The sequence below is a fragment of the Colobus angolensis genome, unplaced genomic scaffold (genome assembly GCF_000951035.1).
Source record: "Colobus angolensis palliatus isolate OR3802 unplaced genomic scaffold, Cang.pa_1.0 Scaffold448, whole genome shotgun sequence".
Classification (NCBI taxonomy): domain Eukaryota; kingdom Metazoa; phylum Chordata; class Mammalia; order Primates; family Cercopithecidae; genus Colobus; species Colobus angolensis.
The window spans coordinates 698,185-720,834 of NW_012117910.1; the positions used below are offsets into that span (position 1 = coordinate 698,185).

A 22,650-nucleotide genomic window follows, 5' to 3' on the forward strand; every position below is an offset into this window, starting at 1 on the left:
GGGAGGTGGAGGTTGCAGTGAGCTGAGATTGCGCCACTGCACTCCAGCCTGGGTGGCAGAGCTAGACTCCATAAAAAAAAAAAGTCAAATTCCAAAGAAATGCCCCCTTCCCCGTGTTCCTGAAGGAGCTGTCTCCTAGGTCTCCATGCACATGGGGAAACTGAGGCTGAAGGGAAGGGCTGGCCCGGGCAGCCCCTGCTGCTCACTCACCAGGCTGTGCTGTGCTCTAGGCTCCTGTGATCTGCAGCCCGAGGCCCCAGACCCCTGGTCCGCAGGAGCAGGGCGGGCGCATTGCCAGAGGCCTGTCCCTGTTCTGGCTTTTCTGAGGAGCCACCACGACCTCTGAGTACACAGAAGTCACACCCTTCTTCCCTGCCTGAGCATGGGCGGGTCTGGGCTGAGGGTACCCGATAGTCTCCCTGGGGCATCTGTGGGGCCTCATCAGGCCATGGCAGGATCCCAGCCTCACCAAGCAGGGTGGCGGCCCCCGAGGACAGAGCGGGCTCCAGGTGGCCTCCAGGTCCCTGTCCCGTCCTCCCGGCCCTGAACCTTAGGAGTGACTCCAGGAGAGCCCTGGTGGTAAGAACCGACTGATCTCTTAGCCAACAAGAGGGACAGCCAGAACTCAGGCAAGGCCCAGAAGAAAGCAGGCAGCGGGCTAGAAGAAAGCAGGCAGTGGGCTGGAAGAAAGAAAACTGCTTTTGGGCCCTCCTTGGTGGGTTTCATAGCAGGCTGGCCATATCCACAGTGACAGGGAAGGCTGGGAGACTCCCCAAATAGGAGGGTCTGGGAGTCTCTGCCCAGGTTCAGAACCCTTTGGGCTATTTGGAAGCTATTCTGAAATCTGGGAACAGCCCAGATTTCAAAGGCAGGCATGGGAATGGGAATCATGTGACTTTGGCTAAGTCATGTCACCTCTCAACGCTTCGGTTCCTCATCTGGAAAATGGTGATAGTTTACTGAGCTGTAGTGAGAGGTGAATGAGGCGAAGCCAGGTGAGCCCGGCCCCCAGCCAGCTACACAGAGAGAGACCAAGACCTCAGATAGAGGGGACCATGAGGTGGAGCCATGGCTGAGACTCAGACCCAGAGGACCCCCAAGGACCGTAGCCCAACCCAGTCACTACAAAGTCCTTTATTAACAAGTCAATAAAAACAGAAGAGAGAGATGTCAAAATACTTTTCTCGGAGGCCCCAGGAGGGAGAGGCACTGTCAGGACTCACCTGGCCAGGGCAGGCAACCCCACCAGAGGCAGAACAGAGGTCAGGGCCCTGTCTGGGGGACAGCTGGCCCAGGAAGGCTGAGGGGGATGGCTTGGGCCTCAGGCAGGGACTGTGCAAACGCCGAGGCCGCGCAGGGAGTGATGGGTTGGGGGCTTAAGCCCCGAGCACCGTGTTCCCCTGTGTGGGCAGACACGCAGTCAGGCTAGCACCTGCCCACGCCACCTGCGAGTGCACACAGGTGTCTGCGTAAAAGCCGGTGCCTGCACGCAGCTTACATACAGAGAGCGGAACGAGGGTCCCCGGCAGAACAGGGGGCTCATTCCAGAGCTTAAGGAAATAGCTTTAGAGAAGTCTTTGGAAGCCTGGGTTGAGGGGAGAGCAGGGTGGCTGCTCTGTTCCCCATGGGACTCAGGAAGCCAGTCCTTCCTGCCGCCGCTGGAGGACCTCGATGACGCTGCCGATACCGTCCTCGGGCACCTGAGGGCAGGTGGGCAGGAGGGAAGGGTCAAGGCAGAAGCTGACCAAGGCCACCCCTGACTTCCTGGCCCAGCTGAGACTACCTCCAGCCGCCCACATTTCTGGGCCTCACTCTCCCCTCAGGAGCTCCCCCAGCCCCAGCCCACGGTGCTCACCAGGGCGTGGTCAAAGTTGAAGGTGCTGATGTAGTAGGCAGAGATGTCAGCGGCTGCCAGGGGACCCGCGATCTGCGCCACGATGCCACATTCATCTGAGGGTGGTGGAGGAGGGGCACATGTGGCACATGCCGGTTGCTCCCCAGACACTCCCCAATCCCCCAACACCGGGAACAGCCCTCACCAAAGCCCAGGGGCTGTCCGCCGATGCGCACCATCCTCCACAGCTCCCCTGAGGAGCTGGTCAGCAGCAGGTCACTGGGGAACCTGGGGAGGGAGATGGGTGATGGGCAGGGCACCCCCATCCACCCCTGCCTGACCATGAGCTCTGGGACAGGTACACCTGCTGACCTCAAAGTCTGAAGCCCCACCTCCTCCCTGCCTGGACTGGCTGGGGCCTGGGGCCCACCCGGGGTCAGGGGTCACCTACTTTTTCTGTGTTTCAGCATCCATGACAATGGAGATATAACCCTCGATGAGGGAGAAGGCAAAGAACGTGATGGAGCTGGGTTCAGGACTGCTAGAGGCTGCCTCCTTGGGGGTGCTGGGGAGGGATGGGAGGTTTAGGGGCTCTGCCAGGCACCCAGCCTACTGCCCCTGCTGGAGGACCCCGATCAGCCTCCAGAATCCCGGGAAGGAGCTGGCATGGTGGCCTGGGCAGGCTCTGCTGTCTCTGCTACCCGCCCAAGGGTCCAGCCCTCTGGAAGGTGTGGGTGGGGATACAGGAGGACAATGAACCCAGCCTGTGCCGGCCAGACCAGGGCACGGCTCAGAGGACACCACTGGAAAGGGATCCAGCTTTGGGGCAAGAACCTTCCCCAAACATCAGTGAAGCACAAGTGAGTGTCATGGGCTGCCAGGAATCCCAAGAGAGGACAAGGGAGAGTTGCAAAACTGATGGATGAGCAGAAGGTGGGGGGACAGAGTGTAGGGAACAGTGGCGTGAGGACAAAGATGAAGTTCCAAGGTCCACCTGTGCGAGTAGAAGAGGACATCTATGAGGGTGGTGGCGATGGCTGGAAGCGTCTCAGGGTCCAGTGTGAGGACACAGAAGCGGTTCTGTGGGCTCTGGATGGGATGCACCGTGGGGCTGGGCCCTGCTGGAGGACAGCAGCAGGTGAAAAGGTGTCCGTGGGCTGGGGCGCCCCCTGGTGGCCAGTCAGGGAGAGGCGTGGGCCCGGGGCGGGTCTTGCTATCCAGGAACTGGCCAGGGTCCTCCTGCCCCATCGCGGCCTACAAGGGAAGAGATCCAGTGGGAAGAGGAGGCCCTGCCCAAGTCCAGGTGTCAGAGGGCGGCCCTCACCATGCTGAGTGCGGGGAAAGCCATTACTGGAATCATCCCTCGTCACAGGCACAGGCTCTCCGCCCACCTCGCGGTAAATGTCGAACTCCTGGGCCAGCGTGTGGATCACCACGGACAGGTCCTGCTCCCGCACCTGGGCCACAGCAGATGGCACATCACATGGGCTCCCAGGTACCTATATCCACCCTGCTCTGCATCAGCACTAGCAGGAAACTCACCAGGATGAAGTCCGTCTGGTAAGTGGACAGCATCAGCACAGACACGTGGTGCTCGGCCAGTGGTGCGATGACCGAGCGGGCGATCTTGGTGACCCCAGCAGCCTGCACTGCTGCACCGCTGTGAGACGACACGTTCAGCACCAGCCATGTGGCCTCCGCTACTTGCAGAAACTCAGATGGGGGCAGCTCTGTAGGCAGGGGACATGTCAGGTCAGGGTCTGCAAGGCTGACCCCTGCCCCTCTCTGAGCCTCAGTTTCACTCTCTGTGCCTCGGAGGGCTCCATCAAGGTAAGGGCAGGTCTGGAGGCTGGGACTGTCTCCCCCCAGTTCTGCTCCTGAAGTCCCTATGTGTGCAAAGACTGAGAAGGGCTTCAAGTGCTGGCCTGGTGGCACAGAAACTTCCCACTTAAGATCAGAGGTCCAGATTCAGACAGACCTGGGTTCAAATCCCAGCTTTGTTAATTTGTCTTGTGACCTGGGGTAGGTGATTTGAGTCTCAGTTTCCTCATCTGTAAAATGGGACGACAATATCTACCTCACTACGGTGTCTTCTGTGGGTTAGCAGAAGCTTTATACCACACGGCACCACCAGGGGGCATTCGCAGATCAGGTTGGCTGGGGGACTGCCTTCCCCCTTTTGCAGACCCAGACTTCCCTGAAGTAAAAACAGGGAAACTAAGGCCTGCAGTGGAGCAGGGGGACAGGCCAAGCTCCAACTAGCTCGCCTGAGACTCCAAGCCTGTGAGGATGGGCCGGGCCAGCAGCAGGAGGAGGAGCTGGGCGTCAGCTCCAGGGCCCAGGGAGGGCCCAGGCTGGCATCCAGTCCTGAGCAGGGGCCAGGGCCTGAGTGGCTGCTATTCACCCCAGCACAGCCAGGAGGCCTCCAGGACCCTCCCCTGAGATGGCTGCCTACTCCTGCATTCCTTCCCTCAGACTCCTGGAGTTCCCAGACCAGCAGGGGAGGAGGTGACCCAAACCAGGGAGATAAGACCAGGAGGAAATAATACCCAGGGACTTCTAACAGCAGCACTTGGCCTGGAACCATAACAGAGGCCTTTCTGCAGGCCTGACTGCTGAGTGCCCTTCAGCGGTTTTGAGTTTATAAAGCCTCATGGGACCCTGTTTATCAGAACCAGAACTATACCCATTTTACGTAAGAGAAAACAGCTCAGGGAGGGGAAGTGATTTGCTCAAGGGCACACAGCCAAGGAGTAGTGGAATAGGATTCGAACCCTGACACATCTGCTTTTAAGGCTTAAGCTCTTGGTACGGATCCCAGCAACTGGTGAGAACCCTACAGAAGGGGAGCGCGACAAGCCCCTCCCGTACTCCCGTTCCCCAGACCAGCCCCCACCTTTAAAGCCCTCCTCATCCACCATAAGCGTGTAATCCTCAGGGGTCTCCGTCAGGCTGAAGAACTTGCACCTGGTTGGGGGTGGGGAGCATCTTCAGTTTCGTGTGGAGAACTGGGGATCGGGAGTGGATTTCTCTCCAACTGCCCCGGGACACCCCTGCGACCCCGGGCCAGCGCCTTCCTGCCCCCTCGGCCTTTAATTTCCAGGGCAATGGGATGTTAGGCCCATCTCCGGGGTTGGGGGCTACTTTCCGGCCTCCCGACCTCTCCAGGAGCCTTCCACCCCTCTACTCCTCGAGGGAGGAGAGGTTCACACCCGCGGCGACAGCCTTAGGGGCGTCGGACCTTGGACCCCCTAGTCCAGCCCCTCTGACCTGAAGGGAGGTGTCCTGGAAGGAGCTGCCCGGAGTGACCAGGTAGGAATTCCCACATTTGACACCACTGAGTTAAGCATTGCCCATCCCAGGCTGTTTGCGCTTTGCCCCTCGGAGGGGGCCTCACGGGGCCGGATAGGCTGTGGTCCCCCAGGCCGGATGGCGGCCGGAAGGGGAGAGCCCTCCCCACCCGCTCCCGCCCCCCTGCCTGCCTGCCTTACGGCGATCCTAATCCTCCGACCCTGGCCCGGAACGACAGCAGAGCCCCCAGCCCCCATCTGCGCTCCCGAACCCGGGCGCGCACCGGCTGCGGTGGGGCAGGAAGAGCAGCTTGATGAGCGGGTGGGTGTAGAGCCAGAGACCCGGACGGGCGACGCTCAGCACCCGCACCCGGTGTTCTAGGATGTGCAGCTCCATCGCGGCTCGCGCGGACCCGACCCCACCGCCAACTAGACCCAGGCCGCGCGGGAGGCGGGGCGGCGGGGGTGGTGCCCGAGCCTTAAAGGAGCCGCTGCGCGGCCGCGTCCACGCCGCCCGCTACGCGGCTGACCCCCCGCCCAGCCAGGCGTGGCGTCCAGCTCTTTCACGGCCACGCCCCGCAGGAAGAGAAGACTATTGGGTGGTCACGCCTCCTCCTAATACCAGAACCGCTTTCCAGCCCACCGAGACCGCCCCGAACGGCTCCGCCTTTTTTAGCACAGGCTCGGGGATAGACCCCACCCGGTCTGACTCCTCCAGGTCCCGCCCCTGACGCGCCCCCTCCCTGGGCTCCGCCCTTCCCGCGGGACGCCAGCTGCGGAGCGGGTGGGAGCATCCCGGAGGCTAGGGGACGTTTCTGTCCTTCTGGCACACACGTGGGTTTTATGATTGAGGTCCTTGAGACAGAAGGACCACGAAACGAACTGGAGCTCGGCTGGGACCAGAACGCTGCCCCCAAACCCCTGGAGCGATGAGAGGCATAGGTCGGCTTTGCAGCGGCTGTCCACCTGGCACCCTTCGCTCTCCTGCCTCTGATGGCTGCAGGGGGCAGGGCCGCCAGCACAGGATTGCGATTGATACCCCCGCTTGCGAGGGGGCTGACAAGTTGAAACTTGGCCTGGTAGCCCCACTTGTTCCTTTCATCCAACTTTCAAAATAGAAGGCTCCCCACCAGGGACACACACAGATAGAATTCTAGCCACCTCTGCCTGAGCGACATACTTTGGGTTAGGGGGCTGGAGGTGGCCAAGGCCTAAGACTTGAGGTCCCTCGATACAAACAAAACCCAAAAGTGCTTGAGCCAGTGATGCCCAGTGCTCAAACTTTGGTGGGGGCCCATGCAGCTGAGGTTCAGTGAGTACTCAGACCTCAAGCCTGAAACTTGAGCCCCAAAGCCTGCAGCCGTTAGCTGGCCTGTGCACATCTAAACTTGCTTCAGGTTCAAGGAGGCCCCCAGCACTGGCAGACACCCCAGATCTTATCAGGCCCCCACAGGTCTAAGAAGACCCCAAGGCTGAGCAGGCATCAGCATGTCCATGTTGGCTCCATACAGGGCCGAGAATGCTCCAGGGGACCCTTGTCTGCCCCGAGCACCCTGAGGCCTCAGATGTGAGGCTTTGAACCAAGTAGATTAAAGCAGGCCTCAGGCCTGATTGGGACCCAGCAGGCCTGAGCAGGCCCTGTGCCTGCTCTGGAGCCCCCACCACAAGCAGATAGAAGCCAAGCTAAGCCTCCTCCCTGGACTCTCGGGCTTGACACATTCCTGTGGAACACTGTGTAGCCACCACATCCTGGCCTATCCCCTGGAGGACTAGGGGAAGGAGGAGCTTCTCAAAGGCTGAGCCCATCTCATCAATGGCAGGTGCAGATAGAGTGGGAAACCACAGGGCTGAGGGGAAGGAGGCAGGAAGTGGGGTGGCCTACCCTGATAGTCTCTTGAGACCCTTCACCTCCCTAGGCCTCAGTATCCCCAGCTGCACCAGGACAGGATGTTCCAGGCCCAGGCGAACTCTGAAAGCTCCCAGGGAGGCTCTGCTCCTCCCTCTTCTGCCCCCTCCCGCTCTGGCCTGGCCTGGCCCAGCTTGGTCATCTGCCAGGAACAGCGCTATTGTTTGACTGGAAAAGCTGCTTCCTCAGCAGAAGGGGGGCCTCTCCCAGGGACACCCTGTCCTTGCCCTCACCAGTCATCAGGTTGTGACCGCAGTGCCTGCCTGGGCCCTCAAGGGCAGAGTCAGGTCTCCTGGAGCCCTGAGGTCAGGAGAGGAAGCTGAGTGAGGGGCTCTTGGTGCAAATCTGGCTGAGGCTGGGTGGTTCCTTTCCCGCTCAGCTCATGATTCCTCATCTGTAAAATGAGGCTAATCAAGCCTACTTGACCAATTCAACCTGGCACTTGGCAAGTGTTCAGTAAATCGAAGGTGGCATTTTATCAAAGATCCACACTTCGCCCTTCTCCCTGAGGGCTGAGCCTGTAAGGACATTCACGGTGCTCCACCCTGGGCCCCATTCCTGACCCCAACCCAGAATGAGCTCTCAGAAACTTACTGGAGCCTGAGGTAGCATCCAGGCCAGGCCTTGGAGGAGGAAGACCCTGAAACCTCCTCCTTAGGAGTCCCTGCCCCCTTGGTGGTGGGTGAGGATGAGACCTAGCGAGCATACCCTGCTCTGCCCAGCACTGAGCTCCAGCCCTGGCGTCCCTTATGTCTACCCTGGCAGAAGGTAGACATAAGGCAGTGGGGATGGGGTGAGTGAAAATGGGGGTTAAGAATGGGGGCTGGCCAGGGACTTGGCATGTCCTCTGGTAAAGGTACCTCTCAGAGAGACTCTGGTGCTGGGTTGGAGCCCAGGAGGAGGGGCTCTGTAGGGCAGAGAAGAGATGCTGAGCACCAAGGTGACCAAGGTGGTACACGAGCTGTCTACACAAGGCTGTTTATTCTGTACAAAACCATGTTTCTATTTTACACAAAGAACACCCCACCCTTTCCCCTCACACCAGCACCCTAACACTGGGGAACATCCCCCCAGGAGGAAGGGGCTGAAGGAGGCCCCACCCCCAGGCCCTAGCTTCTGCCTGCCCTGGCTGGGCCACCCCGAGTGCCACTGTAAAGAAAATAAATAAGGAGACTCAGGCAGAATCTGTGTTGGACCAGCCAGACTCCAGCCCAGTGGCCAGGCGGCTTGGCCCTCAGAGGGTGGGCAGGCCGCGGAATGTCAGTTCATGAACCGTGTAGGTATGTGGAGACCCCGCCCTGGAGGCCTGAGCTGCCAGGGTTACAAGTAGGTATCCTCACTCTCTTGGGATGTCAGGCTCTCCTGGGAGCAGTGGTGGGCTGAGACCTGGGGAGCCGAATCCTGAGGGGCTGAGTCCTGGGGGCCTGAGTCCTTCGGGGGCACATGCTGTGGGGGACATGCATCTCCTGCAGCGGCCACCACCATGGCTTGATTTGGGGCTGGGGGCTTCTCCAGCTGCCCTCTCGCCTTCATCTGCTTCCGCTGCTCCTTCTGGGCCTGCTTGGGTGGCTTGGGCTTGGCTTTGGAGCCAGGGAGGGGGACATCTGGGGGCAGGCGGATGGACGGTGAAGGTTGTAGGGCAGGCCGGGGACCGGGTTCTGCGTCCAAGATGGCCTTGGCACCATGCAGCCTGGGCGGGGAGCAGCACTGCAGCTCACCCCGGGTCTCCTGCCAGCGTCGCAGCTGGATGAGGTGTTCACGCTCAATCTGGCGCTCTGTCACAGGCAACTCCACCACCTGCCGGGGCAGTGACACAGGCAAGTGGGCGCCAAGAAGAAGGACCTTCCCCTTCTGCCTCCCAGCCTGGGCCCCCAGTCTTTCTGAGCATCCCCCAGCCCTGGCCACTAAACACTGACCTCAGGAAGGATGAGGGTCTAGTCCCAAGCTGCAGTCACAAGCCCCAGAGCTGAGTGCTAGGTGAGCTGGACACTTGAGACTCACCGCCTCAGAGGAGAAATCTGCCCACATCACGAGTCCACCTGCCTGACTATGGGGCTGAAGGGGTAAGACCCAGATAGACAAAAACCTGTCTCTGCCAACCTGTCCTCCACCACTGCCCAGGGCAGCCTGGCTGCTTAGGCTCAAATTCCAGCTCCACCTGGGTGGGTGACTTTAAGGGGAGTTGCTTAGTGATTCTGCCTCTGTGAGCCTCCATTTCCTCATGTGTAAAAGCTGGCCACGCATGTTCCATCTAATTGCCCCTGAGAGACAAGTATCCATAAAGAAAGAAGAAAGGGAAATAAGAGCTAAGACTGTGAATGGGGTACCAGGGAGGAAGAGGGGGCTGTGGGTCAGCACTCTTCATTCCCAAGCGGCTCGGATCCAAAAGGCCCTGCAGAGCCAGGCCTCTCTGTGCCCCATGCTCCTCACCAGACAGAAGGATGAGGTCCACCCACATGTTCTGGGCCACCTAGCAATGGTCCTGGCATAGGTGACCCACCCTCAGGGGCTGAGGGTTAGAGGGACCCCTTCAAAGGACCCCCACCTGTCTTCCTCCCTCCCCGTGGTAAGGGGCAGGCGCGGGCTGTACCTCCTGGACCAGGAAGGCCTCCTGCATGATCTTGGGGCTGAGGCTCCGCAGTCGCTCGATGGTCTCATACTGGCCCTGGCAGGCTTTGACCTTCTCAGGGGAGCCCAGCGCATGCTTCAGCAGCACCAGCCCTACCCGGAAGATGATCTTAACTCCTGCATGGGGGATGGGCAGTTAAGTACAAGGAGCCTTTTGGGGGTTTCTCTGCAAAGAGAGGCCCCCCTGTGGGCCTCTGTGGGCTGTGGGAACAGGGGTGCTCCCCCGAAGCCCAGCCCAGTACCTTCACAGAAGAACATGTCCCAGACACGTAGCACAGAGCTCCAGGGCAAGGTGCGGGAGAAGGCGCACATGAACCACTCTGTCATATAGAGGAGCGGGTCGATCTTCTGACGGCTGAGGTGCTTGTGGGCCACCGGCGACACCTTCTGCAATAGCGAGAAGAGGATCTCCCCATCCAACTGGATCGCCTCCTGGGGAGACACCAAGGCCACGGGACCATGACCGTGGGCTGCAGGAGCCAGGGCAGGGACTACACCCCAGCACCCAGCAGGCTCAGGCAGGTACCGCCTGCAGGGTGTCTGCCTTTGCCAGGTGCTAGGATACAATGATGAGCAAACCAGAGCCAGCTGGTCCCCCGGAGGAGCTTATCCCAAGAAGGGCACATGAGCAAAAGAGGCTGGGGAGGGGAGGGGCTGAGTGCCTCTAACAAGGCTGGGGCAGGACTGCTCTCGAGCATGTGCTGGAGGGCCTCGTCTGTCTGGGTCAAGAAAGCTCCCTGAGGGCCAAAAGCTGAAGGAAAAGAGAAGTTTGTAGAGGACAGCACGGGGATGAGAGCTTCCAGGCAGATTTTAGCCAAGGCCAAGGCCAAGGGAGGGAGGAATTTGGTGCCCTGGAAGAACTTCAATCCTGCCAAGTGGCCAGAGCAGCTAGAAGCTGAGATGAAAGTCAGTGTAGAAGGGATAACATCGCAGTCCAAGAGACCTGACCCTGGCAGGCCTTGGGACTTCAGCCTGAAGGCAACATGAGGCCGGGCAGTTTTTAACCTGGGCAGGAGTTACTATGAGAGAAGGGCCTGGAGGGGCCACAGAGGGTGTCCAGCCTGGGGCAGGTCCCAGGCCAGGCGACCACTCACCAGTTTCTCGCTGTAGTAGCCGGGCAGGTACTTCTCACAGATCTGTACCAGGCACCAGAAGGCTTGCTGTAGGCAAGAGAGATGTGAGGCCTTGCCATTGAGGGTTCCCCACCCACCCTTCTGCCTGCCCGGGGCCTGGTGGTACCTCAGCAGGCATGTGCATGAGCAAGACGGCGGCAATGGGAGCCTGGGCCTGGCAGTAGCCCTCCTCGGGCCGGTACAGCGTGTAGGCCTTCAGCACACGGAATAGGTCCTGCTGGCTGTGGAGAGGCCAGGCAGAGCAGTGACGACCAGGGTGACTCTGCTACCCACGGCCTTTACCTGTGCCCCACTGGACCAGCCTGCCTCAGAATCTGCATCTCCCTTGAGAGGGGAGGTGATCTGCTTGTGGTCACCAAGGGATCGGTCTCCTACTGGAGCACATGGACTCTCATGTGCCCAGAGGAAGGAGGTGGGGAAGGTCTTCCCCATGACAGGGGAGGGCAGAGGCTCAAAGAGAAAACAGGGAGCAGGGCCAGGGCAGGATGTAAGGCTGTGTCAGGGCTGGAAGTAAGGGCCCCTCACTCAGCAGCTATGGCCCCTTGGCCAGGCCAGCTTTGTCCCTGCGTCTGTCTTGGTCCCCTTGCCTGCCCCATCTCTCCCCTGCATACCTTCCACTCACCCACCTCCCTCTATCCCTCTTTCTCCCCAACAAAACCTGTTTCCCAAAGAGAGCCAGGCCGGGCAAGCTCTAACACTCTGGAGTCAATGAGGAAAGCCCCCCCTAGAGGTAAGAGGAGATGCTGAGAACATACATCAGAATCAAACCAAAAAAAGGGAAATGCTAAGAGGGGAGTTGGGGGCACCCAGCTTCTGAGGCCCTGAACTCACTGTACCTCCTCAGACCCCTTAGAGACAGGGCCTAGAGACACCTCCCCCCTCACAAGGCCCAGCCTGCTCACCCGTGGCCCCCCCGGGACACAAACATCTCATGGAATGGGAACTGCCGGTGCAGGTCACGCTCAATCACGTCCAGCCACTTGGGGTCCCCAGGGGACATGTCCAGTTCCTAGAAGCAAGGGCACATATTAGGGGCTGGGGAGGATGGAGGTGGGCATTGCTGCCAGGACATGGCTGCCCAGGGGTTAGGGGAGGGAGGCCTCCACCAGGGGCAGTGCCCACCCAAGCCCATCACAGACTGGGCCTTCCCAAGGACAGGAAGAGCAGCTCAGGTAAGGACGCCTGGGCAGGGGCAAAGGGGCAAAGAGGGAAGAGCCCTGGAAACCTTAAACCTGGCTCTAGGAAGACCGATGCGGGCAAGAGTGTCTACTCCAGCTGTGGCTGGAAGGACCTCTAGACATTTCATTCAGGAGTCAGTTAGATACATTATGTCACATCCTTAAGACAGAAGGCTGCTTCTCTCAGCAATAGCTACCAGCTGTTCTCACTTCTCTGAGCCAGGCGCTAAGCTGGGCACAGAGTACCTGTGGACCTCACTGATCCTTCTCCTCAGCCTCCAGAGATAGGACCTATCATTACACCCTGTTCACAGATGAGAAAACTGAGTGTCAAGGCCTCATGGCTAGAAAAATGGTGGAGCTGGGACTGGAAGCCAGGTCTGACTCAGAGCCGTCCATCCCAGCTCCTCAGCTACGTGCCTCCCCGTGCAGGTGGCGTCACCTATCCAGGAAGTGGAGTGTGTGTGAGATCTGCACAGAGCTCTTTTTGGAAGGACATGACATCTGTCAAACCTTAACCTCAGATACTTCTCTGGGTGCCGAGGTTTCAACAAAGTTTTACTCTTTTCTTTGAACCTCTGTGAACATTTCAGTATGGGCACCTTTACAAAACAACAAAACCATTACAAAAAGGAAAATCTTTTCTTGGTCATTTGAAATGTTCTCCACCTTGATTTGCATGTTGGTTACATGAATGTGTATTATTTATCAAAACTCACTGAACTGCATGCACATTCAAGATCTATGCATTTTATTGTATGTAAATTCATACCTCAATTTTTAAGAAAGAATGAAAAGGCCGGGCGCGGTGGCTCAAGCCTGTAATCCCAGCACTTTGGGAGGCCCAGACGGGTGGATCACGAGGTCAGGAGATCGAGACCATCCTGGCTAACACAGTGAAACCCCGTCTCTACTAAAAAATACAAAAACTAGCCGGGCGAGGTGGCGGGCGCCTGTAGTCCCAGCTACTCGGGAGGCTGAGGCAGGAGAATGGTGTAAACCCGGGAGGCGGAGCTTGCAGTGAGCTGAGATCCGGCCACTGTACTCCAGCCTGGGCGATAGAGCGAGACTCCGTCTCAAAAAAAAAAAAAAAAAAAAGAAAGAATGAAAAAATAAATAAGGAGGAAGCCCAGAGGGCTGAGCAGGGAAGCAGAGTATTCACCAGAGGAACCAGAATGTGCTTAAAGGCACGGCCCAGGCACTTTCATGGGGGTGTTGGTTTAAGTACAAGTTGCCTGCAGGGCAGGGGGAGCATCAGGGAAGGCCCTCAGGAGGAAGGCCAGGTCCTCCGCAAACATACCCAGTGGGCACAGACCCAGGCCCTGCCCTGAAGAGCAAGTGACTTCACACAAGCCCCTTTCCCTCTCTGGCCCTCAGTGGGAGTGTCCTAGCACTAAGCTCAAGAACCTAGGGTGCCAGGAACTTGACTAGAGAGTAAGGACTGAGAGGAGCAGCTGACAGAGTGTTCAGGGCTGGAGGGGACAGGGAGGGGCTGGGGCCTCCACACAGAGCCCTAGAGCAGCCACATAGCGGAGAGATGGATGCGTGCCTCTGGAGCCCCAAACACACTTGTGATGGGGGTCTGTACTGTGCACCTCTAGGTACTGTCTGAGCGCAGTGCAGGTTTGCTTTTGTCAGAAAGGGGAAGAGGGCCCCACAAATTCTCCTAGCAGTTCCCATGAGGTAGAAACCCAAAAACCCCAAAAGTCAGTTCCTAGGATGTGTTCATCTGGTACCTCAGCAGCCTAAGGCACTTGGCCACACATGGTTGGTGAGAAAGGAAAAGGGGGTAGCTGCAGATAGAAAGGGCATCGGCAGACAAGCAGGTACCACGGTCACGGGGCCTGTAGCCTCCCCGAGCCTGAGGGGTACTGGCGCCATCAGAAGGTGAAGCCAGAGAAGAAAACCAGGTAAAAAAGGACAAGGAGGTCCTGCCTGCCCAAGGAAGGAGGAAGAAATAGCACATGCAGGAGAAGAAGGAGCCACCAGGGCCTGCAGAGCGTGCCCTGAATGCTGAGGTTGGGATGGGCCACCTGGACTGGGTATTGAATGGAGGGCCCTGTGGGGAGAGAGCACAGAAACAGGTGCACGCTGCCATCACAGACCGCCACTGTGCCCTGCCTCGGCACAGGACCCACAGCAACCAGGGGAAGCTCCTCATGCTTCCTCTGGGTCACCACAGGCAAAGTCCTTCCAGGTGTGCTCACCAACCATTCTTCCAGCCCCCAGGACTGTGCAGGAACCCATCACCCAGCTTCGGTGCATCAAGAAGGCCTTCTCTGCAAATCCACCTCCTCACATGAGCAACCTTCCAGACCCCCTGGGGGTGGCTGATTCTTCTCCGGAAGCACAGCTCTGCATGCACATGCACACAGCTCTGCATTCTGCTGCACACACGCTCACACTTGCTGAACCACACAGCCAGGAGGCTGGCCAGGCTGCCCACGCTCTTGGCTCTCATGCCTGGCTCTGGCAGCCTGACATTAACTATGGACTTGGACTGGGGCTCCCACCCCTGAGCCTCCCGCTTTGCCCAGGATGCAGCCCCTTGAAATGGGAGAGATGTAGCCACTAGGAGGAAGACTCTGGAGTCGAGAGGCTGCTCCAGTGGGACCTGGTATTGGTACTCTGGGGAATAATCCAATCAGCCAGATTCAGACCTACCCCAGCCAGACACTCTACCAGCTTCCCTGCCCCTGCAAGTCCATGTGTTGCCAGCAAAAACTCTCACCCTTTCTAGGTCAACAGCAGGAACTCTAGGCTACCTTGCCCTGCTCCTGCCCAGTCATCTCAAGGAAAAGATTTGGCAGGACAGGAGTGTTCACTGAAGAAGCATGAGATACGTCAACAAAGAGCTGGTGGTGGGCAGCTCTTCTCTGTCTCACTGTCTGCCTGTCACCAGTCCCAAGGACCTGTGAGAAACGCTGATGCCTGGGGCCAGATCTGGCAGGTAAGCCAGGGCAACCCCAGGGAATCCAACTCCTTCCCCATAATTCTCTAGGGGAGCAGGCTGGAGGAGCTGCCCAGCTCTGAATGGAGAGGTATTTTACTCTGGCCGGCCATGGGGCAGGGAGCAGCAGGAGGAGTATCGGGACAGGAGGAGGGATGACAACAGAGGACACCCTCTCTGGCCACTGAGTGGCATCTGACCCCTTGAGATACTTGGGCAGTTCCCTTCAGCCCCTTTGGGTTTGGCTCTGCTACACCCAGGGCTGATGACCCCAAAAGACACACAGGTGGGTTGTGCTGGCCAGACTTGGACAAGGCAGGAGAAAGTAGAGGATGGGAGGCCAGGAGGCATCGAAGGACCTGTGGTCCTGCTGGTCAAGCCCCCAAAGGCCCAGAGCAAAGAGCCCAAAGCAGTCAGGGAAATGGTCTGAGTATCCCCTCCTGATCACCAAGTGCAGGGATGTAGCCTACTGAGCCCAGGAAAGCAAAACCTGAGTGGTCATCAAGAGAAAGAGCTGAATAGGGGGTAGCAAATCTGGCCATTCCACTGAGGGCTGCTCAAGGCTAGAGCCTCAGTTGTACAGAGCCTCCAGGAGACACAGGTGCCCAGAACTGGGCCAGTGTGGCCTGCTGGGGCCTGGGCAGTTTGGCACATGACTGAAAGTTTTGTGGACTGCTCATCCTGTGAGGTTCAGGTGAGCACATGGAGGATTGCTGCCATGGGGAGGATGCCCAGAGATGCGGAAGGGAGGGCAGGACAAAGGAAGGGAAACTTACATCAAACTTTCCAGGGTTCTGCTGTAACTTCACTTTGCCTCCTGACAGGTACTGCCAAGCACGGCCCCGCAGAGAAGGCGGGATGCCCTTTTGGCACCGCAGACGAATCTGAAAATCAAAAGGACAGCTGAGCCCATGCAGCTACCCAGGCAGCTCCCCCAGCCCAGACCCTTTGCCAGTGCGTGGTGGGCCCTCAGTGCACATAGCAGCAAGAGCAGAAACAGGGAGAAAAGAGGACTTTCGCCGGGCAAGGTGGCTCACGCCTGTAATCCCAGCACTTTGGGAGGCCAAGGCGGGCGGATCACCTGAGGTCAGGAGTTCGAGACCAGCCTGGCCAACATGGTAAAACCCCGTCTCTACTAAAAATACAAAAATTAGCTGGGCATGGTGGTGGGCGCCTGTAATCCTAGCTACTTGGGAGGCTGCGGCAGAGAATCGCTTGAACCCAGGAGGCAGAGTTGCAGTGAGCCAAGATCACGCCATTGCACTCCAGCCAGGTGACAAAAGCAAAACTCCGTCTCAAAAAAAAATAAGACTTTCCTACTGTTGCTACCATGCAGATCCTAAGGTGTGGGGAGAGGAGGTGACTGCAGTTAGATATGCTAACACCAGGTAATGGCAGAGTCCCACATCCCTGCTGACAACACGGGCATTCCTGAGGTCTACCATGGAATTCCAGACCCTCATAACTATCTTCTGAATCAAAATGGAACCCTAGAGGCGGGCACGCTGGCTCACGCCTGTAATCCCAGCACTCTGGGGAGGCCAAGGAGGGCAGATCACTTAAGGTCAGGAGTTCGAGACCAGCCTGGCCAACATGGTGAAACCCTGTCTCTACTAAAAATACAAAAAATTAGCCAGGCATGGTGGTTGGCACCTGTAATCTCAGCTACTTGGGAGGCTGAGGCATGAGAATTGCTTGAACCTAGGAGGTGGAGGTTGCAGTGAGCTGAGATCGTGCCACTGCACTCTAGCCTGGGCGATAGAGCAAGACTCTGTCTCAGAAAAGAAAAAGGAAAAGGAACCATTACAAGTTGGGTGAACCCCATGGCCTGTCGCCTGGGAGGGCACTGCACTGTGTGCGGCTCAGCTGCAGCCCCAGGGAAGGTCGCTCAGGAGATGAACCAGAATGTGCCCAGAGGTGTTGCCCAGGCACTTTCTTTCTTTTTTTTTTTTGGATGGAGTCTGGCTCTGTCGCCCAGGCTGGAGTGCAGTGGCCAGATCTCAGCTCAGTGCAAGCTTTTCCCCCTGGGTTTACGCCATTCTCCTGCCTCAGCCTCCCGAGTAGCTGGGACCACAGGCGCTGCCACTTCACCCGGCTAGTTTTTTGTATTTTTTTTAGTAGAGACGGGGTTTCACCGTGTTAGCCAGGATGGTTTCGATCTCCTGACCTCGTGATCCGCCCGTCTCGGCCTCCCAAAGTGCTGGGATTACAGGCTTGAGCCACCGCGCCCTGCCAGCCCAGGCACTTTCATGCAGGTATGTTGGTTTCAGCAGCCATGTGGTAGGATACTGCCAGCCTAGAGGGGAGAAATCTCAGCAGAACTCAGAAGGAAGATGGGAGCTGTTCAAATGGCTCCCTCTTTGTGGTCAAGAATCCCCTCTCTCCTCTCATTGACCCTGAGCTCCCAAGATCACTGGCCTGGGGCATAGGCAGCTGGCCTGAGTGTGAGTCCTGATCTCAGCCGTTGCTAAAATGGCCCAGGTCTTCCCTGCCATTCGCAGAATGGGAGAAGTGAGGGAGGAAGTATTTGAGGCAGCTCATGACCCAGAGCTAGTGCTCAATTCCGGCTAGTTGTTTTTATCAGGAAAAGTTTTCCACTGGCAAAACTCAATCTGAAAACTATCAAAACTATCATGTCTTTTACAAATGGGGAATTGAGGGTAGGGGAAAATTCGTGGGGGAAATTTCATCACACAAGCAGAGTGGGGGTAAATGTGTCATACAATCAGAAACCCTACTATCTCCTAGCTGCTCTGCACAGGCTGGAGGGATCCAGCCCCGTGTACTTTCTACATCACCAGTGGGCTCCTCCTGGACTTGGGACCAGAATGATGCTCTGAAGGCAGTTGCCCTGACCCGTGGAGGTGGGCGAGGACAAAGGCAGGGGCATCACTCCTGTGAAATGCTGTTGTCGGGGAGGGGTGAGATGGCCAATGATACTCCCTCAACCCCTGCACTAAGCAGCCTGACCTGGGGATGAGCACTCAGGGCATGAGAAGAACATCTGGATCTGGGTTTGAATCTAGCGCTGACCTTCGGCCAACCACTTCTCAACTGTAAGATCTGAATGCTAATACCTCCTACTGTGCAGAGTTGCCAAAGGAGTCCATTCGAGGGGGAAAATGTGCTTAGTGTGGGGCCTGACACACCGTCTGTGTTCAGTAAGTAATGGCTTCCTCTCTGCCCCTCCATCCCAGGAGGATGCTTGACACAGAAGCTCAGGACCTCAGCTCACGCCTAACTTCCCCTCACCTAGAAACCCCCTTCAACAGTCCCCCTGGAAGCTCTCAGAGGAGGGAGCACAGAAGCCCTGGCCTTCCTGGTGACCAGTGCAAACAAGAGAAAACTTTCCAAGGGTCAGAGAGAGTCAAGAACCAGGAAGGAGCCAGGCAGACAGGCTGAGGGTGGTGGGGGAAGAGTAGCGGTGGGGGGGGAAGAGTAGCAGTGGCTGGTCACAGGTGCCAAGTGAGAGCTTCTGGGACTGCCTAGAAAGAAGGCAGAGGAAGGGGGCTGAAGGGAACTGCCCAAGACTCAAGGAACAGTTTCCTGTGGCTGTGGGACAAGGGTCTCCTTAAGGAAGCCAACTTGGGCAGGCTTTGGCAAAGGGATGTGCTTTAGCCCAAAGCCACAGGCCCTTCAGGCTCTCCCACAGAGCCAAGCTCAGCAAGAGGCAGCCCCACATCATCACAGCCCCCATCATACTTGGCCTCCTCCAGGAGAGCCCTGGAACACTTCGTGGGGAGCAAAGAGCTGGGAGTACTGCCAGCCTTTCCCACTCTGGCCTCCTCAGCATAAAGGTGCTGGAGAGGGTCATCCCTACCCTGCCTGCCTTAGGGAGGATGGTAGGGACCAATAAGGATAAAGCATGAGAAAGTATTCCCAGAAACCACAGGATTACCATTCTCTGAGGCCAGGCCTTGGGAAAGGAGGTCTCTGATGAAAGCTGAGTGAGGCCACACCCTTGCCTGCTGAACTCTGTGAGGGCAGGGCCACTGCTTAAGCCTACCCCAGGGCAGGGCCCTGCGGGAAGACAGCATTCCAGCCCCTGCCCTGCCTCCCTGCAGGACCAGAATTCTGTCCTAGACATGGCTGGGAGTCGCAGAAAGGAAGGCACCCTCCCAGCAGGACTATGTATGAGTCCAGGAGAAGTGTTGGGTCTGAGCCCACTTCCTGAAACAGGTATTACCCTTCCTGTGCCACGACTTCCTGACCAGAGGGAGAACTCAAGCCTCCACAGGCAGGCTGGAAGAGCCCCCAGGGCAGGGCCCGGTGTGGCCACAGCTGAGGTGGCAGGACGGGCACCCAGGATGGTTCTGGGCTGGAGAGAAGCAGCGGGTTAGGGCTTCTGGGCATGGTGGATTGAAGCACTTCCTGTGGAGGCCTCAGCTGGGCAGGGGCAAGGGCAGGTCTCAGGCTCTAACCACAATGCCAGGAAAGAAAAGGGGAAGTGCCCGCTGCTACTCTGCTGAGAGGTGCTCCCCAAAGCTCCCCTCTGGAATCCCTATTTTCAAGAACACAGAAGGTCCCTGCCAACCACCAGTCACCACAACAGATTGCTGGAGAGCAAGCTACAGCTCAGAGTAAGAGCCAGAGGAACCATGAGGCAGGGAAACAGAGCCAGAGTCAGGCAGGAAGCAGCTGAGGAATAACTGTCTTAACATTGTTTTTTTAAAAAAGAGACAGGCTGGGTGCGGTGGCTCATGCCTGTAATTTCAGCACTTTGGGAGGCCGACGCAGATGGATTGCTTGAGCTCAGGAGTTCCAGACTGGCCTGGGCAACATGGTGAAACCCCATCTCTACAAAAATTACAAAAATTCCCCAGATGTGGTAACATGTGCCTGTGGTCCCAGCTACTTGGGAGGCTGAGGTGGGAGGATCACTTAACTCCAGGAGTTTGAGGCTGCAGTGAGCCAAGATCATGCTGCTGTACTCCAGCCTGGGTGACAGAGTGAGACCCTGTCTCAGATAGATATAGATTAGATAGATAGATAGATAGATAGATAGATAGATAGATAGATAGATAGATAGATAGATAGATAAGATAGAAGATAGATAGATAGATAGATAGATAGATAGATAGATAGATAGAGAACAATAAGCAAGAGCCCAGGTCTGGGTGAGCCTCTCCTCTCATAGCACAGGGCTTCACCATCTATGACACCGCCTACGAAGCACTTACCACCACTTCGTGGGGAACAACAACAGGATTATCACTCCCATTTGGCCAGAGAAACTGAGGTTGAGAGGGTGAGGTGACTTGCCCAGAAGTTCTACAGTTAGCCACAGGTGTGAAGAGAGGAAAGGAGTAGGGCTGGGCCCAAGTCTATATACCTGACGGTCAGTCCGGAGTTTTCTGTGAGGCCTTGCAGCCAGCTGTGCCAGCCTGGACCAGACCAGAGTGTCAGCTGATGAGAGCGGGCAATAGGGTTCATTCTGTGCATTGGGAACTTGTACAGAGAGACCCTAGCTGTAAGGCTCAGCACAGGCCTCCTCTAGGCCAGGTAGTAACACCACCATGCCAAGGGCAGCCAAGGACATCAACACACACACTTAAGAGTGGTGGGCAAGAACATTCCCACAGGGCAATCGAGCTAGTGTCTAAAGATAGCCTAACTCGAAAAGGACTACTGGATGATTTCATTTTTGTAAGACTATTATTAAACTGTGAGGTTACTTTCTTCTTTCTTTGGCCAGGAGTCAAGAGGGAAGTCATCAAATTAATCTAGAGGGTAAAGAAGGCCTCGTACTGTGGTGGTTAAGAGGGGAGGTGCTAAAGATACACTGCTTGGGTTCAAATTTTGATGACCAGGCCATCAGTAAAGTGGGGATACTACTATTACTAACCTTACGCTAGGATGCTATAAGGAATTATCCCAAGCACAAAGCAAACATTGCATACATGCTAGTTACTGGCAGTATTGTAAAGTCCTCCTTGATAGCTGGTAAGCAGCACTGAAGTCCTTCTCCTGAGAAGGCTATAGGAAAGCTGTGTTACAGCTGTTGGCTAAGAATGGCTTTGAGGTTTAGCTCCAGGACAATGTTCTGCATGAATCTGAAGTCACTGTGTGAGGGCCCAACCTTCCCCCTGCCTTCAAGTCAGCTTCTGTCTTGCACTGGCAGTTGGAGGACACCTAAGGCATCTGGCAGTTAGAGAAGCCCCTGCTTTCCTAAGCTGATGAAGTTCCTCCCTCTTCCTCCTCCTCCCCAGGCTGCCAACTCCCAGCCCGAGACCTGAGGCCAGGCCCCTCACCTTTTTGTGCTTCTTGGCCATCCATTTGTCCCAGTTGTTGAGCATGTCCAGCCACTTGGACTCCCTCTGCCTCAGCACCTCCAGGGGGACTTCCTCCAGCCTGTGGAGCAGAGGGCAGGGCCTGTGAGAGGTGCCAAGGGAAGCAAAGGCCCTGACTTCGTCCCAGCCGCCAGCCTGGTCAGACCTCCATTCTTCCTGCCTACCATCCCTGCTGTTCCCCTCAGGACTGCTACCTCGGACCACTGTCCTATTGCAGATGAGAGGGAACACGCCACCTCCCCACCCACTGCCTCAAGGCATAAGCTAGAGACACAGCAGGTGGTTCAAGTGCCTACTCCCCTAATGTGGCCAGAGGCCACAGTGCCTCTCTGAGGCAGAGGCTGAGTGAGTGTCTGCATCTGTGCACCAAAGCAAAGCATTCCTGTCCTGGGTCTGCCTTAGTCAATAAGCCTCTTCGGAGGGCCAGTATACAAGGTGCAGAGTTGAACACAAAAACTAGTCAAACGAGTACAGAAATAACATGCTCACCTCTTTACTTGAGCCAAACTCATTACTCAGAGTTTCCCCATTTATGCCCTGGCCCTTTCCCACCTCTCAGCCTTTACTCATGCCAGTCCCTTTGCAGGAATGTTTCCCAAATTGTCTCTACCCATCGAAATCCTACACACACTTCCAAGCCCCATCAAATACCACTTCTTATATTTGTAGATCTACTGACTGGGCAGCTAGCACAACTGCGTTGCACTGTTCTAGGGCGAGGGCCTCTGGGCGGGCTGTGGGGTGCCGTCCCATGATTAAAACAAAGTCCTGACCCTCTTGGAGTTGATGTTCTGGTGGGCATCTTGGAGTTGATGTTCTGGTGGGCATTGAATGTGGGGAAAACACCTCAGCACCAAGGTGCTTTTTTGTGCTTTCTTAACAGAAGAAGATATTAATGACAGACGAGGAAACAGGCTCAGAGAGGTAAGATACCCAGGAAAGGTATCTTGCTCAGCGTCCAACAGCAAATCAGTGGAAAAACCCAGACTCAAATCCAAGTCAGGTCCCAGCCAAGAGCCAGCACACAGTGCTGCCTGACCTCTCAGAAAGGAGCACAGGGTCGGAGGCAGCTCAGAGGAGGTTCTCAGGAACAGGACACGGTGGGGCTGGGGCTTGGCCAAGGCCTGAGTCTCTGATCCTCTCTCTGCCGGAAGGAAATATGCTACTGTGACTTTTACTGGTTGGAAGAGCAGAGGGAGGGGCCCTGGCAGAGCTGAGGCCTCTAAGACACAAAAGGGAAGGTCTTCTTCAGTGCATTTTATCTGGGGAACTGCCCAGGCCTGAGAGCAGCCTTGGAACTGAACGTCTGAGGAAGGACTACAGCCTAGGCAAAGGAGGCCCCCTCAAAGCACTGAAACAAGGCACCCCCCACCTTGAACTGCTGCCCCTCTCACCACCTAGAGGCAAAACTAGGGCATGAGTTACTCCTTTCCATGCTTTT

At 56.9% G+C, this 22,650-nt stretch overlaps 2 protein-coding genes across 4 annotated transcripts; both read right to left on the minus strand.

The window, feature by feature from the left end:
- Nucleotides 1–1,118: 1,118 nt before the first annotated feature.
- On the minus strand, nt 1,119–5,659 carry GATSL3 (GATS protein-like 3). 2 transcript variants are annotated; one of them, XM_011957693.1, is made up of 9 exons: nt 5,409–5,659; nt 4,731–4,801; nt 3,377–3,564; nt 3,159–3,291; nt 2,829–2,952; nt 2,286–2,399; nt 2,040–2,122; nt 1,856–1,950; nt 1,119–1,700 (listed from the first exon to the last, which is right to left on the minus strand). In XM_011957693.1, exons 1-9 carry the CDS (start codon nt 5,519–5,521, stop codon nt 1,632–1,634), a joined length of 990 nt encoding a protein of 329 aa, XP_011813083.1. In that variant the 5' UTR covers nt 5,522–5,659; the 3' UTR covers nt 1,119–1,631. The 2 variants fall into 2 exon arrangements, with proteins under 2 accessions (XP_011813083.1, XP_011813082.1); XM_011957692.1 differs by having other exon boundaries at nt 2,829–2,955.
- Nucleotides 5,660–7,994: 2,335 nt separating this feature from the next.
- TBC1D10A (TBC1 domain family, member 10A) lies at nt 7,995–22,308 on the minus strand. 2 transcript variants are annotated; one of them, XM_011957691.1, is made up of 9 exons: nt 22,249–22,308; nt 21,171–21,270; nt 15,696–15,803; nt 11,694–11,800; nt 10,898–11,012; nt 10,753–10,818; nt 9,901–10,090; nt 9,621–9,775; nt 7,995–8,827 (listed from the first exon to the last, which is right to left on the minus strand). In XM_011957691.1, the coding sequence occupies exons 2-9, from the start codon at nt 21,213–21,215 to the stop codon at nt 8,351–8,353; spliced, it is 1,263 nt and encodes a 420-aa protein (XP_011813081.1). In that variant the 5' UTR covers nt 21,216–21,270; nt 22,249–22,308; the 3' UTR covers nt 7,995–8,350. The 2 variants fall into 2 exon arrangements, with proteins under 2 accessions (XP_011813081.1, XP_011813080.1); XM_011957690.1 differs by lacking the exon at nt 22,249–22,308 and having other exon boundaries at nt 21,171–21,292.
- Nucleotides 22,309–22,650: the final 342 nt, after the last annotated feature.

Excerpts from the sequence above, each read along its gene's own strand:
- GATSL3 (XM_011957692.1), bottom strand. The coding sequence starts at position 5,521 with ATGGAGCTGCACATCCTAGAACACCGGGTGCGGGTGCTGAGCGTCGCC. Across the intron at positions 3,292-3,376 it reads ACCAGACGGACTTCATCCTG|GTGCGGGAGCAGGACCTGTC; the intron begins GTGAGTTTCCTG and ends GCTGTGGCCCAG. Across the intron at positions 2,956-3,158 it reads CTTTCCCCGCACTCAGCATG|CAGGGCCCAGCCCCACGGTG; the intron begins GTGAGGGCCGCC and ends GCTGTCCTCCAG.
- TBC1D10A (XM_011957691.1), bottom strand. The coding sequence starts at position 21,215 with ATGCTCAACAACTGGGACAAATGGATGGCCAAGAAGCACAAAAAG. Across the intron at positions 11,801-15,695 it reads AGAACCCTGGAAAGTTTGAT|GAACTGGACATGTCCCCTGG; the intron begins GTAAGTTTCCCT and ends CCTTGCTTCTAG. Across the intron at positions 8,828-9,620 it reads AGGCCTTCCTGGTCCAGGAG|GTGGTGGAGTTGCCTGTGAC; the intron begins GTACAGCCCGCG and ends CTGCCCCGGCAG.